The 16468-nt window shown below is 32.6% G+C and overlaps 4 protein-coding genes across 4 annotated transcripts; all 4 read left to right on the forward strand.

Annotated features, from left to right (window-relative positions):
- The first annotated feature begins 11112 nt into the window (after positions 1 to 11112).
- LOC136275607 (GATA zinc finger domain-containing protein 14-like) lies at positions 11113 to 12780 on the forward strand. The gene is made up of 2 exons (XM_066085202.1): positions 11113 to 11207; positions 11910 to 12780. Exons 1-2 carry the CDS (start codon positions 11113 to 11115, stop codon positions 12778 to 12780), a joined length of 966 nt encoding a protein of 321 aa, XP_065941274.1.
- Positions 12781 to 13435, forward strand: LOC105338277 (myb-like protein D; the record flags this gene model as incomplete). Its single annotated transcript, XM_034483030.2, has 1 exon — positions 12781 to 13435. A coding segment is annotated over one exon (522 nt), but the record flags the coding sequence as incomplete, so codon positions are not given.
- Positions 13306 to 14179, forward strand: LOC136275608 (GATA zinc finger domain-containing protein 14-like; the record flags this gene model as incomplete). The annotated part of the gene is made up of 1 exon (XM_066085203.1): positions 13306 to 14179. A coding segment is annotated over one exon (858 nt), but the record flags the coding sequence as incomplete, so codon positions are not given.
- Positions 14167 to 16040, forward strand: LOC136275609 (GATA zinc finger domain-containing protein 14-like; the record flags this gene model as incomplete). Its single annotated transcript, XM_066085204.1, has 1 exon — positions 14167 to 16040. A coding segment is annotated over one exon (1809 nt), but the record flags the coding sequence as incomplete, so codon positions are not given.
- Between the last annotated feature and the right edge of the window lie 428 nt (positions 16041 to 16468).

The raw sequence follows: 16468 nt of genomic DNA on the forward strand, positions 1-16468 counted from the left end.
CTGCTTTTCAAAAGTGTAACAAGAAACTCCTACATATTTTGTTTTCTTCAAAAACCGAAGATTTTCTAGAAAGTTTGCTTTTTTTCTCCGACAAGTATCCAAGATACATCTGGTGTTCAATATACTGGCCATAAAGATGAAATATTTAGCCATATTTTTAACTTTTACATGTGCAATCATAGAAATTGGAAAATCTGAGCATGAGTTCCTAGGCAGTGTCGTTAATTGGCGCCATCTTGAAAATGACGAGGTAGGCCTGAAATAACTATATTTCATTTATTTCTCATATCATTGATAAGTATTAGTCTTTGTTTTTATAACTGCATGAAATTCTTTGTTTTGTAACATGATAAAACGTTACAAAATCTAAAAAGATATCTTTAAAAATGTGACTTAATGATTATGCAACTATCAGGAATAAGTCTATTTGACTTTTTTTAACCATTTCCTGATTTTCTTTTCACTATTTACAAAGATAACTACCCAATGCAAAATGTTTACAGAACGAGAACATATTGGGTCTTAATTTTTTTTCGTACTAACTGAATTTGATTTTCTCCTCTGTATTTCGCTCATAATGAACTTGCCTTTCTGATTCTTGCATTATTACCGACCCAACGGCGAAAAGTGAGGTTTATTTTGAAAATCTTTTTATTTATTTTAACTGAAATTTATGTTAAATCTAGCGTGTGCTTAAAAGAAAATACTCGTAAGTTTAAAATGAATTGGAAAAATGTTGAATTTCGTCAATGCTTATAAAATATACCATAAAAAGAGAGGAAAAATTAACTAACACTTTATATTGAATCTACATGTAAAATCAATCCACGAATTCATGAATAGATAATATGAAAAGAACTGTGTGATAAACATATGTTTACCTATCATTATAAATGATACATTGTTACTTAAGTTTTTACGTTGATTCTTCATAATTTTTGAAATTATTTCAATTGTAATATAAATGATATGTTGCCATATGAAAATTAAGTGGTACAACCATTTCTTCCTTAATCGTCGAGGCTTATCGTGGATGTTACATAATAAATATTATCTTGATCATGATCTGCACTGCATTTGTAAACGGACCATGAACATGAAGGGATCAAAAACTGAACCTGTACCCCACAACCGAGTGAAAACTCATTAAAGTAATGAATAACTACACTTGCTTTGATATGCTTCTATTACATTCCTTTGGATATGACTTGCTTTGTGCAGTAATTATTTAAGCATGAGACCACCTAAAGGTCGCCATTTGGATTTCACCGCGGTGAAAACATTAAATTGCAAAAAGTACATGTGTTCTTTTATGGAATGATGAGTCTTAATTCAATCATTATAGATGTCATTGAACCAATACTGTTGAAAATGAAAGAGAAATTATGAAATTTGTTGTAAATGATTCCTCTTTTACTTGTAAAGAATTGGGGGGGGGGATTTCTCAATGATGAATAAATATAACTAGAGTTAAGAAAAACCCGAGTAAACATCTTCTATTTTAATGAATTCGTATCTTATTTTCAAAAAATAGTATCATTGAATTTTAATTAAGATTCCCTCACTTAAACACTAAAACTCGATTGGTGGCATGCATAGTCACTAGTTTTTTCTTCAAGTTTCGTACTTAATATAATTTGATAGACTAAGAAACAAAACCCCATTATTTATTAGTTTTTAGTCCACGTTACGACAGGAAGAGATACTAAAATTAACCAGAGTAGTGAAACTACTAAGGGGAGTTAATTTTTGTAAGTTATCGTTTAACCGATGTATGATCATTGCTGATCATTGCTGATTCAGTCTCAGTTGCTTAACTGAAGGGAAGTGTCTGAAAATTTCTCATAAAATTTTACCCACATTTTTAGTCAAAGTGTTACTTTTAAACATAAAGCAGAATCTGATATTAAAATAAAAAAGGAGGATTTTTATCTTTGGAATTGTTATGCATTTTTCGCAAGAAGAATAGGAAGCTTTATTCCTATATTAGTTATTTTAAGATATATATATATATATATATATATATATATATATATATATATATATATATATATATATATATATATATATATATACATAAAATACAGTTTCATTACGATTACCTAAGGGGTCTCTCACAAAAAAAAGTTTTTAAATAGTGAACTCAAAGGGAGTTTGTTAAAAATGCGCCAAAGTTTGACAATTTTAGAATTATTTTTGGTAATTTTCCTTTAACAATTTTGTTTCCTTTCGAATGTATGAAAAAAGTTACCAATGGGTTATCGACCATCTAGATTGGCTCCAGGGATCAAACTATTTTTTTCCATGACCCATCAATGACCCATCGCTGTTAATTTGGCATATCGCGGTATAGATTGACGATGAAGAATTATTTCATACAGAAGTAGAACTCCATATATACTTTTTTGCGATGTCCTATCGACAAATTCTTAGTAAAATATCGCACGAAAGTCATACTCTTTTAAACCTTTCAAATTTCATAAATTGTATTTTATTATTACATTGTTATCGTAACAAATGGTGTCAAATTTCCAAAAGGACATTTTTTCTTTTTAAGGAAATTAAAATTATTGTAAAGTATCTAGTTATAATTCATATTCAAAGAATATTTGATCATGTTATCCTGTTGTAATACGGGAAAAACACGCGGTAAGATCACTAAACGCTTCAAATTAGTGTTTATTCTATTTCAATTATGGTTTGAAGATGTTATGTGTTTCCTGAATAAAAATGTTGTGTTCTTTTTATCTCTCATAATTTTCCTCCGGCTTATGCATGTACATGTATTTAGTTTCCTTTTTTTGTCTTATAGATTAAGCATTTCCAGTTATTTTTTCTGCCGTTTTATTCCTTAAAGAGACAGTACAGCTGAAAACACATGTGCGAGTTTACCTATTGTATCGTTGGGAAATAAGAAATAACGTTGATTGTAATAGTTGGAATACATAAAAATCCCTTCCACATACTTAATTAACGTAATTATGAGCTTCCGGGAATTTAAGGGTCGTACGAACCAGAGTAATCTTATATCGTTTATTTGTACCTCGTGGACTTTGATTGACAGTAAATGACACGTGCTGAAAACTACAATATCTTCGTCCGACTACGGTCATCATGGTATACGAGGTTAAAGGCACTCTCTAAACGGAACACATCAGCACTTTCTCGATAATTTATAAATGGTTTACCAATTTCGGTTTATTTTAAAATGAACAGACAAATATATATATATCGAATAACCCTTCAAGGGGCATCTTTTACAAAATGAATTTAGGTTGTAGCAACTCCTATTATAAACACGCAAAATACATGCTTGCAAAATTATAATTTTGGTTATTTTAAAAACTTTGAACAATTATTACCTGAGAGAAGTAAAAAAGACATATTTTCATCAACAAACATGTCCAGGAGAATCTTCGCGAGCCCTGCATGTGTTTTTTTTTTTTTTTTAACATTAAATACGCATGCGTAATAGTATAAAATGTTGAACCCCGTAACACGTTGTGATGTAAATATGTATAGGTTGTACGTAATTATTATTTTAAAAAAATAATAAGAAATATTTTATGAAGAATTTTTTAATCTTCTGAAAGTTTATACATTCATGAGTTGTACAAAAATACAGAACCCGATCGGAGAATTTTTTCAAGTCAGTGTTTTGATAAGATGCGCCGTACTGTCTCTTTAAAAAACCTTATGCATTATCTAGACATTTAGATTTTATGATATTGCGCAAATTGTTTATTCAAAAATTACCTTTTTATCAGCCTTCTTTTAAAGATGCTATTTCTTACTATCTTTTATAAGTTCTTGACAATTTTAATTTTTTTTTTACCTTTTCAACTCTCACATAAATGTATCAACATTTAAATCTTAAGATGTTACACAATTTGTGCGCTTTAATTCGATTATGCTTTTTAAAAACCACCAATATTTCTATACATTGATATCTAATGATGATATGCAAACTGTGCGTTCAAAAATAGCTTGTCGACAGTCTTCTTTCACATAAAGAATATTTAATCATCCACCATTTTTCTCGGAAAATAATCAGCCTAAATATTGAAGATCTGAAACAGAATGAGTAATTTAGTAAGTACATTGTGGAACATTCCGGGCGTCAACAATTAATTCATTTTATTAGATGTACACATATCACCAATTTGGTATGACGGGCGTCACCTTCTCAACAAATTGTTTTTATTTTTACTCTTATCTCTAACTTTACATGAACCGCCCATCCACATATCAAAAAAACCAATTGAAGAAAGCATTAAAAAATAAAACCAATGATTTAAATTTACAACGAAAAAAAATAATTTTTTTTTATCTGTAATGACTCCACGGTATTTTTCATTTAAAGGATCAAGGTTAAAGCAATATTGATTTTATATTTCAAATGTTCAAAAGTTCTTACATGCTACATTTCTTTGCGAATTTTTAAACAACAGATCAAAAAATGTGTCAATATTACTTTGATTGTACAAATATCACGCAATGAAAAGTGAAAAAAGTTTGACTAATTAACCAACGAATAAAAAGAAAAAAAATATATGAAAATTTATTTTAGAAATTTAACGAATAATTTATTGCAACATTTAATAAACAATGCAGTATAAATATAATTTTAAATAAATGAATTTAAGATTGAAAGCAGTACTAGTCCAACTTTATTTACATTTCCATTAAAAAAATAAAAATATGTGTCATTGGCGAAACCTTGAAATTCCTCGTCAATTATTTGCTTATTTGCATCCGTCCTATTATTCGAACAAGGTAACACTTTCACATGATTTGTGTTAAATTGTCTGCTTCGGTCCAATTACAGATAAAAAGGTAAAAAGTTAAATCAATGATGCTTGAGCAGTTACTAAACTCCATAAACTTAAAAAAAACCACATTCGCTCGACAGATTTTGAAAATCTTTATCATAAAGGTAACCCAACTGCTTTATTTATTCATTTTCACTGAACAATAAAGGGATTATAATTATAATAAAAGTATACAAATTTCATTGAATAAAGAAGTGATTATTATATAGAATTACTTAAAATTTTATGCGAAATGTGATGTCTTTATTTATTTTTTATCTCACTTTTCTCTGATCCTTACTTTTGTTTATGTAATCATCCCGTGCCTGATATTTAACCCATTGACGTGTACATCTCACCCAATCAGAGGTGTTCAATTTGTGACGTTTCACTTATTAATCTTCTTATTTTGGACAAGAAGACACGCTATTGATGTAAAATCAAATCTGTACCCACTGCCCACCTCTTTCTACCTCCAAAAATAGTAGATGAATATTAGGCCTAATGTTTGCTTGACCTCATTCTAGTTTTGTGGATCCCCACCCACCTTTTAGTGGGCAAGCAGTTTTTATGCTTATTTTCACATATGCTTTAACAGTAGGTGTCTGTCATGTATTTTTTGTATATGTGTTGCAGAATCTGTCTTGTGTTTTGTGTAGATATTTATTTTCATATGTGTTTATAATAAGGGCCATGATTGCATTTAGCACCACATGTATTATTACTATGGTAACATGTTTATGTTCGAATAACCTCCTGTTTTGTATACATATTTTAGGACATTAACTAAATGGCATCATTCATGCTTATACAAGTATTCTGTTTTTGCCTGCTTATAGCCAAAAAAAAAAACAAAACAAAAAAACAACAACAACAACAAACAAACCAATAAAAAAAAAACAAAAAAAAACATGCTCAGTCTCTTTGACAAGGTTCTTCAAGCAAAGTAACACAAAAAGTTAAAATGTGATTATGTGAAACCTCGTTAATCAAGTAAAATCAATGAAGACAATCCAACTTGTGTTGATAAGTAGAAAATTGCAAGATAAATAGAAAATTGGTTAAGATAACAAACAGTTTTCTGTCAAAACTCGCCAAATAAAATAAAAATTTAACAGAAAGGAGTGTAACAGAGAGGAGTGTAAATCAATTCAATTGTTAAATTAAAAAACTATCAGTATTAAAATTTATCAATGAAACCTCAATCAATTATAAATTTTCTCTAAATAGAAAACATTATTTACAAAACGATGTTTAAAAATTAACATATTAAACAATTGAAAATCCAATCTTTAAAACATGGCTTCAAAAAAAAGACATCATTTTAATAAAAAAAATCACATAAATAAACAATTATCATTGAACTATAAATAAATAGTTTTACTTTCTTCTGTTTTTACAGGTATTCCTGAGTAATAAACTTTTCATTAAAGGAAGCTGTCTGTGCCAGCCTTCTATGGATAGCAAAGACGGAAATCTGTTTCCCATATCTAGGGTGATTTGTGAATCGGGCTGTTTAAACGACGAAGTGAATTTTAAATCTGTTTTCAAACAGTGTTCCGTAGTCAGCACGTTCCAAAAAGTGACTGCTGTCAAAGAAGGATTGTTATTAAGGATAAACACTTTAGACAACACCAATGTAACTATCAGGTATTTTTAAAATAAAACAATAAGGGGAAAAAAAATAAAAATAAAATCTACCTGTTTGAGTGATTTATTAAAAGAGTGTAAATTACCATCCGCTCATGAACTCCTCATCACATGCCAATGATATTGAATTAAGCACAAAGCTCCAACACGTATACTTGTTTAATAAAAGTTTATCCTTTTTATTGATAGCTTGTACAGTGAAATGCAGTGTGTCGCAGTTATTTCACTGAAGAAATATGGTAAGTTATAGTGAATACTTCACTCAAGAAATATGGTAAGTTATAGTGAATACTTCACTCAAGAAATATGGTAAGTTATAGTGAATATTTCACTCAAGAAATATGGTAAGTTATAGTGAATACTTCCCTCAAGAAATATGGTAAGTTATAGTGAATACTTCACTCAAGAAATATGGTAAGTTATAGTGAATATATCTACACTATAAGAGAAGTGACGCAGAACGCTGCAACTGATAATACATACAGCTGTCAAGCAAATGTTATGTTAACTAGCATGTCATAAAAGTATACAAGCATATTAATAATTATGTTATGAAAGACGATAGATTTCGTGATTTACAATATCATTTAAAGTGCATCGAAAATATTCTAAAAATTGCGAAAACATGTGTTCAAGAGATTGTGGTGGTGTTGTTTTAGGAAGATCGGTTCAATACGGAGAACCATCTTTGCTTCGAAAACGTCGGAGTAACAGAAACTCTGATAGAACAAACGAAGGACATGATGGGGACCAAACCCGAAATCAAAATGGTAAGGCAAATAATGTTAGGCAAATCCTGATTGAAAATCATTGATCGCTGTGTAGAAATAGAAAAATATCGATAACATTTTCAGGAAAGAGCAATGATGAACAAGGAGAAAACACAAATGAAAGGAAAACATCGGAGAATAATGGAGAACATCAGACAGCCGAAAACTCCGATGATACAAACAGTGAAGCCAATCACGTGAGCCCAAGTATGAGAACATAATTTTAAACCTTATGAAGAAAACGTAGAGAAAATTAAAATATTATCAAATCCAAAAATAAAAAAAAGCATCAAAGATTTGAAAAATATTTTTTTTTATCTGACGTATGTTGAATTGAGTAATCTTTGACGCACATTGCATAACAAACAAATTTAAATGTAAATTCGTTGTTATTCAAATCAGAAAATATGCAATTGTCCCTTTTTTAATTGTGTTTACCAATATTTAGATCCAATCACTCAACGATGCATATCAGACCTAAACTTGTTTTGTTTAGAAAGAGAATATTGACCATTCATATACATTCTATATGTAAAACACTGATGATAAGAAGGAAAGGGTTGAAAAAGGGGACGAAATCTGCGTAACATTACAATTGTCTGATTTATAGGTCGCAGTTGTAAAACAAGACAGTCTACCTGCAATACCAGAAGGAGCGGAAGTCAGAGTTCTGGAGACGGTTCCTGTCACTGTGACCTACTTTGTGAAGAACGGAAGGACTGCTGTGAGGATGTGTATGTCGTTTGTAACAGACGTAAGTATTGAAATTAGCGTTCAAGGATTAGGCCAAATTAATTTTGGATGATTTGCTTTTTAACATCACAATCGTTTTGGTTTTCCTTAATTTATAGAGCCTTCCGTTACAACTGTGGAACCATCCCTTCCTATTACATTACCAGAGGACGAAGCTAATAAGCAAGAAAATAATGCGAATATCGAGGAAAGTCAGACAACAGGGAATACTGATGAACGGCTAGAACAGACACTGCAGAGTACCGATGGGAGTCAGACAACCCAGAGTACCGATGGAAGCCAGACAACCCAGACTACCGATGGAAGCCATACAACCCAGAACACTGACAAAAAGAATAAAGGTACATGTATGGTATGACCTATGCAATCCAATGTGTTCAAAACACCACATTCAGTCCTTAATGTAAAGCATATTTAAGGATTACGTTTACTCAGGGGCGAAAAAAAATCCACTAATAAGAACGAAAAATTACGTATTGTACATTGTAGCCCCACTAACGTGGTGCTAGTTTTCACTTTCAAATAACTAGGTCAATTACCGACTTTTTGTGGCGTCGGTAGCAGGGTGGTTAAGGTGCAGGACTCATGACCGAAAGGTTGTGGGTTCGAATCCTGGCCGCGGCAAGTCGACGTTGTGTCCTTGGGAAAGACACTTTACATGTATTTCCTCACTCCACCCAAGTGTAAAATGGGTACCTGGCTATAGACAGTGAAAGATATTGTCGGAATGTGAGTGTTTGAGCGCCTTAACGGCTGCCGCACTGAGAAGGCTTTGGAATGCGTTAAGGTCTGCTGGGGTAATAATTGTAAAGCGCTTTGAGAAATGGTTCGCCAATTTTAAAAGCGCTATATAAAAACTTGCAATCATTAATTAATTATTATTATTTTATGCTACTGACCTCTGAAAGTTTATTGAATTTTTTTTCAAAATTTGTTAAAATTGTCCACCCTTTCCAAGGTTTTCTTTATTTTGTAATTATTAGGAATTATAAAACAATTTGTATGTTTGTAAATGATAAAATACGAATAGCTTTACTAATTTCGTATTTGAATTAATCGTTTTGAGCTTACATTTTAAGGTTATTTTAGTCCGAATTTCCTCTATCAATTTTCAAAATTGTATCAATTTTTGATCGGGTTTTATTACAAAAAACAGACTATTAGGAGCTCCAAACCATTGACTTCGTAAAACAATTTTTATTTTCTGTATTCTGTTGACATTAAAATCATATAAGGTCATTGATCAAAATTTCGAGATATTTTTTCTTGTATTGAGTTTATGTATTTTAAAGATTTTTCCAATCGCGTGCCAGCCAGTGATATAAAATTATTCACGAGAAAATACAACCTTTAAATATGTAAAATGATATGGATAATCACATAGAAACTTAACTTTTGCAATTACACTGCAACAGAAAATTTATTAGAGAAATTAGGAAAAATGAAAAATTAGTCCGAATTTCCTCTGTTTCAATAGTAATCTTCTATTCACAAAAGCACATCTTCCTAAAAAAAAACCCAACCCCCCCCCCCCCAAAAAAAATGGATATCAATATCGATATTTGTTAATAACATTGTTATTTTGTGTTTTTAAAACAACTTTGGACTTCAGGTATTGAACTTTGAAAAATATTGTTTGAAATTTCGAACCCTGAGTAAACGTAATCCTTAAAAACTAAATGAAATACAGGACAATGATTACGTGACTTTCATTGCAATGAACCTTTTGTGTGCTATCTCTAGTATGACGTCATAATTGATTGTTTAATGTCATGATTTGATAACATAATTTGATAGATCTTTTTCCCGTACTTTACGGCTCTGAAGTAGTCATTTTCAGGGCATGAGTTGGTAACATTTTCAATTTCAGAAATGAAAATATACAATATCAATCGGTTAATAGAATCACATATATATATTTATTCTGATTATTATTCTGTTCGTGTTCATTAATAAATCTAAAGAATGTATTACAAGATTGATTGTCACAAAAAGTCAAAATTTAAGAATAAGGGGTAGGGGTGATTCCTATTGTAGCATCACCATTGAATGCCAAGAAAGTTGCCATGAAATTTTTATTAATTAAAGCAGATGCTAAGTTGATATATGATTTTTTTTAAAAAGTCATTCAGAATTTTTTTATGTGCCATCCCATTTTGTTCAAATTTTTTCAATTTAAAAAATAGTTTAGCAATATTTTGATAAAATTATGATATTGCCATGTAAAAAAAGCCAGTCATGTTAATAGTTTTTAAATTTGTGCTTCCGTTCTTAAAATCAATGATTATAATTTGCAAATAAATTCTATCAAATAAAATAACAATTGCAGAAAATTGAAATTGTCAAAAAACCATAAAGGGGAACAATTTCTATCAAAATATCTCCCTTGAAAGATAAGAAAGTAATCAGGAAAATGATGTATGTTGTAGTGAACAACTTAATGTTAATGTGTCAACCCTCAGTTAACTAATTTGAAGATGCTGTAAAATTTTAAAGTGGTTGAGATATTGCACTTGTGGTTTTCCCCCTTTCTTAACCATCGTATTCGTTTGAGCATGATTAAACAAAAGTAAGTTGAAATATTACATATCATATATATTAATAGGACATATTTTTTTCTAATTGAAGTTCTTTATATTATTATTTAAAGAAATGATGATCAATTGGGACCTTTTCAATTGATTCTTAAGGATGTGCTTTGAGCATAATAATTCTACTTTATTGGATAGTTTAATACATTGTTTGCTTATAATAAGGGGGAGTTGAAAAGATAAATGGCATTCTAAAACTAACCAAAGCCTTAGCTAAATGCAAACTTAAAATTATATTGAAAGCCAAAAGAAATTGCGATGACATAATGATTAAAAATAAATTTTATTTAGCAATCAATTATTAATAAAATCTTCACCTAAAATCTTATGGCCCGTTCTCTGAAATAAATGCCTGACTTCGGATATTTTAATATGCAGTATATAATTTTGTATCTTGTAAATTCGATTGATATTCAATGGTTTATCTACTTTTTGATAATAAGATAAAAGCGACAACACTTTATTCTTTAAAAAAAAAAAACCCGAATTCTGATTTTTAAGGTAGTTGTGCGAAAAAAAAAAATATCTGCGATCACGATGACAGGAACAATGAAGGGAACTCTGCAGACAACTCGTGTCACTGTGACCTACGTTGTGAAGCCCGAGATGACTGTTGTGACGATGTGTACGACGTATGTGAGAGACGTAAGTAAACACTTACACGTTTGTAGATCATAATACTTATTCAAAGAATTTAAATGATTTTGTATCTGGAAGAACTTTTGTCTTTTTAAAAGACAGTTAGAAAAAAAGTAAAAAAAACCCCAGTTTTAATCATTAGAATGAAACTTATCAATCAATATAAATATTTGAATTGTAAAATTCTATAAAAACTAATTATGTCAACGGTAAAAGGTTGTATAGGATACTTTTGATTAAGGCCATATTAGGCGCTTCTCAATTTTGGATTCCAAATATTATGAATATAATTAATGTATTCCATTTTAATTTACATCTAAACTTTCTTACGCTAAAATACCATGTTCTGGGTAGATTACCAAGTTGTTTTTCAATATAGGTGTATATGTACCACAGACAATGGTCATAGAATATTTTCTATTGAAGCTATACATATAAAATAATACATGGTTTCGAAATAACTCAAGGAAAATTTTCTATTGCTGAGATATGAATAAAGGAAAATACTAAATATCGGATCTGACCATAGAACGTGCGACAGGACTAATTTTTTTTTTGAATTTTAAACACTTTTTTACAAAAATCAGTTTAATCTTATATTAGCAACATATAAATGGGCTGTTTTAGTTCTACTGTTAATAAGTTTATGTAATTATAAAATTTATAAAAATTTTACAATTTCAAATTTAAAACAGCAAGACCAACTATATCAACATCGACAATGACAAGTTCAACATCAACGGAACCGACTCTATCAACGTTGACAGAAGCCATAACAACAACAACATCAGAAACACAAACAGCAACATCGGCAGCGGCTATAACAACATCAACAGAACAAACAGTAACAACATCGACAGAAGTCATAACTACAACATCAGAAACACCAACAACAACATCGGCAGCGGCTATAACAACATCAGCAGAACAAACAGTTACACCATCGAAAGAAGCCATAACAACAACAACATCAGCAACACCAACAACAACATCGACAGCAGCTATAACAACATCAACAGAACAAACAGTATCAACATCGACAGAAGCAATAACAACACCAACATCAGCAACAACATCGATAGCAGCTTTAACAACATCAACAGAACAAACAGTTCCAACATCGACAGAAGCCATAACTACAACATCAGAAACACCAACAACAACATCGACAGCAGCTATAACATCATCAACAACAGAACAAACAGTATCAACATCGACAGAAGTCATAACTACAACATCAGAAACACCAACAACAACATCGGCAGCGGCTATAACAACATCAGCAGAACAAACAGAAACAACATCGAAAGAAGCCATAACAACACCAACATCAGCAACACTAACAACAACATCGATAGCAGCTATAACAACATCAACAGAACAAACAGTAACAACATCGACAGAAGCAATAACAACACCAACATCAGCAACAACATCGATAGCAGCTTTAACAACATCAACAGAACAAACAGTTCCAACATCGACAGAAGCCATAACTACAACATCAGAAACACCAACAACAACATCGACAGCAGCTTTAACAACATCGACAGAACAAACACTTAAAACATCGACAGAAGCCACAACAACAACAACATCAGAAAAACCAACAACAACATCGACAGCAGCTATAACATCATCAACAACAGAACAAACAGTATCAACATCGACAGAAGCCATAACTACAACATCAGAAACACCAACAACAACATCGGCAGCGGCTATAACAACATCAGCAGAACAAACAGTAACACCATCGAAAGAAGCCATAACAACAACAACATCAGCAACACCAACAACAACATCGGCAGCGGCTATAACAACATCAACAGAACAAACAGTAACAACATCGACAGAAGCAATAACAACACCAACATCAGCAACAACATCGATAGCAGCTTTAACAACATCAACAGAACAAACAGTTCCAACATCGACAGAAGCCACAACAACAACAACATCAGAAACACCAACAACAACATCGACAGCGGCTATAACAACATCAACAGAACAAACAGTAACAACATCGACAGAAGCCATAATAACACCAACATCAGAAATACCAACAACAACAATGACAGCAGCTAAAACAACATCAACAGAACAAACAGTAACAACATCGACGGAAGCAATAACAACAACATCAGAAACACCAACAACAACATCGACAGAAGCCATAACAACAACAACATTAGAAACACCAACAACAACATTGACAGCGGCCACAACATCATCAGCGACACCAACAACAACATCAACAGCAGCTTTAACAACATCAGAAATACCTACAACAACATCGACAGCACCTTTATTAACGACATCAGGACCAACAACATCAACGACAGCAGCTACAACACCACCAACAGAGCATACATCATCAACATCGACAGCAGCCATTACAACAACAACTTCAGAAACATCAACAGCACCATCAACAGCGGCTATAACACCAACAACGGAACAAACAGTATCAACAACGATAAAAGTCATTGCAACAACATCAGAAACACCACAAACAACATCGACAGCAGCTTTCACAACAACATCAACAGAACAAACAGTCTCAACATCGACAGAAACCATAACTACAACATCAGAAACACCAGCACCAACATCCACAGCAGCCATAACAACAGCATCAGACACACCACCAACAACATCAATAGCAGCTACAACAACGACAACAGAACAAACAGACTCAACATCGACAGAAGCCATAACTACAACATCAGAAACACCATCACCGACATCAACAGCAGCCAGAACAACAGCATCAGAAACACCAACAACAACATCTATAGCAGCTACAACAACAACAACAACAGAACAAAAAGTATCAACATCGACAGAAGCCATAACTACAACATCATTAGAAGAACCATCAAAAACATCGACAGCAGATATAACAACAACATCAGATTCACCACAAACAACATCGACAGAAGTTAAAACAACATCAGAGACACCAACAACAACATCGACAGCAGCTTTAACAACCAACTCAGAACCAATAACAACATTGGAGGCAGCATTAACAACAACAACAGAACAAACATTATCAACATCGACAGAAGCCATAACAACAACAATATCAGAAACACCAACAACAACATCGACAGGAGCTTCAACACCAACAACAGAACAAACAGAGTCAACATCGACAGAAAAATTAACAACAACATCGACAGAGACCAGTACAACAATAACAAAACCAAAAACAACATCGACAGCAGCTATAAGAACATCAACAGAACAAACATTATCAACATCGACAGAAGCCATTATAACAACAACATCAGAGACACCAACAACAACATCGACAGCAGCTTTAACAACATCAACAACAGAAGCCATTACAACAACGTCACCAGAAACACCATCACCAATATTGATAGAAGCCAGTACAACAAGAATAAAACCAACAACAACATCGACAGCAGCTATAACAACATCAACAGAACAAACAGTATCAACATCGACAGAGGCAATTATAACAACAACATCAGAAACACCAACAAAAGCTTCGATAACAGCTATAACAACAACATCAGAATCACCACCAACAACATCGACAGAGGCAAGTACAACATCAAAACCAACAACAACATCAACAGCAGCTTCAATAACATCAGAAACGCCAACAGTTTCAACATCGACAGAAGCCATTACAACAACAACATCCAAAACACCAACAACATCGACGGCTGCTTTAATAACAACAACAACAGGACCAACAACAATGACAGCAGCTATAGCAACAACATCAGAAACACCACCAACAACATCGACAGAAACCATTACAACGACATCAGAAATACCAACAACAACATCGACAGCAGCTTTAACAAGAACATCAGATTCACTTCTAACATCATCGACAGAGGAAAGTACTACATCAGAACCAAAAACAACATCGACAGCAGCTTCAACAACATCAGAAACACCAACAGTATCAACAACAAAAGCCATTACAACAACAACATCAGAAACACCAACAACATCGACAGTTGCTTTAAGAACAACAACGGAACCAACAACAACATTGACAGCAACTATAACAACAACATCAGAAACACCAACAACAACATCAATAGCAGCTACAACAACAATAATAGTACAAACAACAACATCGACAGAATCAATGACAACGACAATATTAGAAACACCAACAACAACATCTACAGCAGCTTTAACACCAACAACAGAACAAACAACATCCACATCGACAGAAGCCATTACAACAACGTCAGGAACACCAACAACAACAACAACATCTCAAACAGCTTTACAAACAACATCAGAACAAACAACATTAACACCAACATCAACGGCAGCTTTAACATCAACAACAGAACAAACAGTATCAACATCGACAGAAGCCATTACAATAACATCAGAAACACCACCAACAGCATCGACAGCAGCTTCAACACCAACAGTAGAACAAACAATATCAACATTGACAAAAGCCAGTGCAACAACATCAGGAAAACCAACAACAACATCGACAAAAGCTTTAACAACAACATCAGAACGAACAACATTAACACCAACATCAACAGCAGCTTTAACATCAACAACACAACAAACAGTACCAACATCGACAGAAACCATAACAACATCAACAACAAAAATACCAATTACAATAGTTCCAGCGGCAAGTTCAACATCAGTAGAACCGACCATATTAATTTTAACAGATACCAGCACATCACAAGATCCGCTCATTTCGACAGCGGCACTAATAAGTACAACATCTGAAGGACTATCAATACCAACATTAAAAGAAGCAATTACAACTTCAGAAGAACAGTCCACTTCAGAATCAACCGTGGCAAGTTCATTATCAGAAGGGCCATCCATTACAACATCAACAGATGCTAGTACAACCTCAGAAAAACCGACCATATCAACAACACAAGTGGCTAGTACAACTTCTGAAGAAGCGTTCGTTTCAACATCAGCAGATCCAACCTTATTAACATCGACAGAGGCCGGTACAACATCAGAAGAACGAGCCCTATTAACGTCGACAAAAACCATAACAACATCAACAGAACCGGTAACATCATCTAAGACCATTACAACAACAGCAGAAACACTTTTATCAACATCGACAGAATCAAGTACAATATCGGAAGAACCACCTATTTCAACATCGACAGAAGCAAGTACAACATCAGAAGAAACTATCATTTCAACATCGACAGAGGCAAGTACAGCATCAGGAGAACCGACTGGTTTAACATCGACA

Source organism: Magallana gigas, chromosome 5, assembly GCF_963853765.1.
Source record: "Magallana gigas chromosome 5, xbMagGiga1.1, whole genome shotgun sequence".
NCBI lineage: Eukaryota > Metazoa > Mollusca > Bivalvia > Ostreida > Ostreidae > Magallana > Magallana gigas.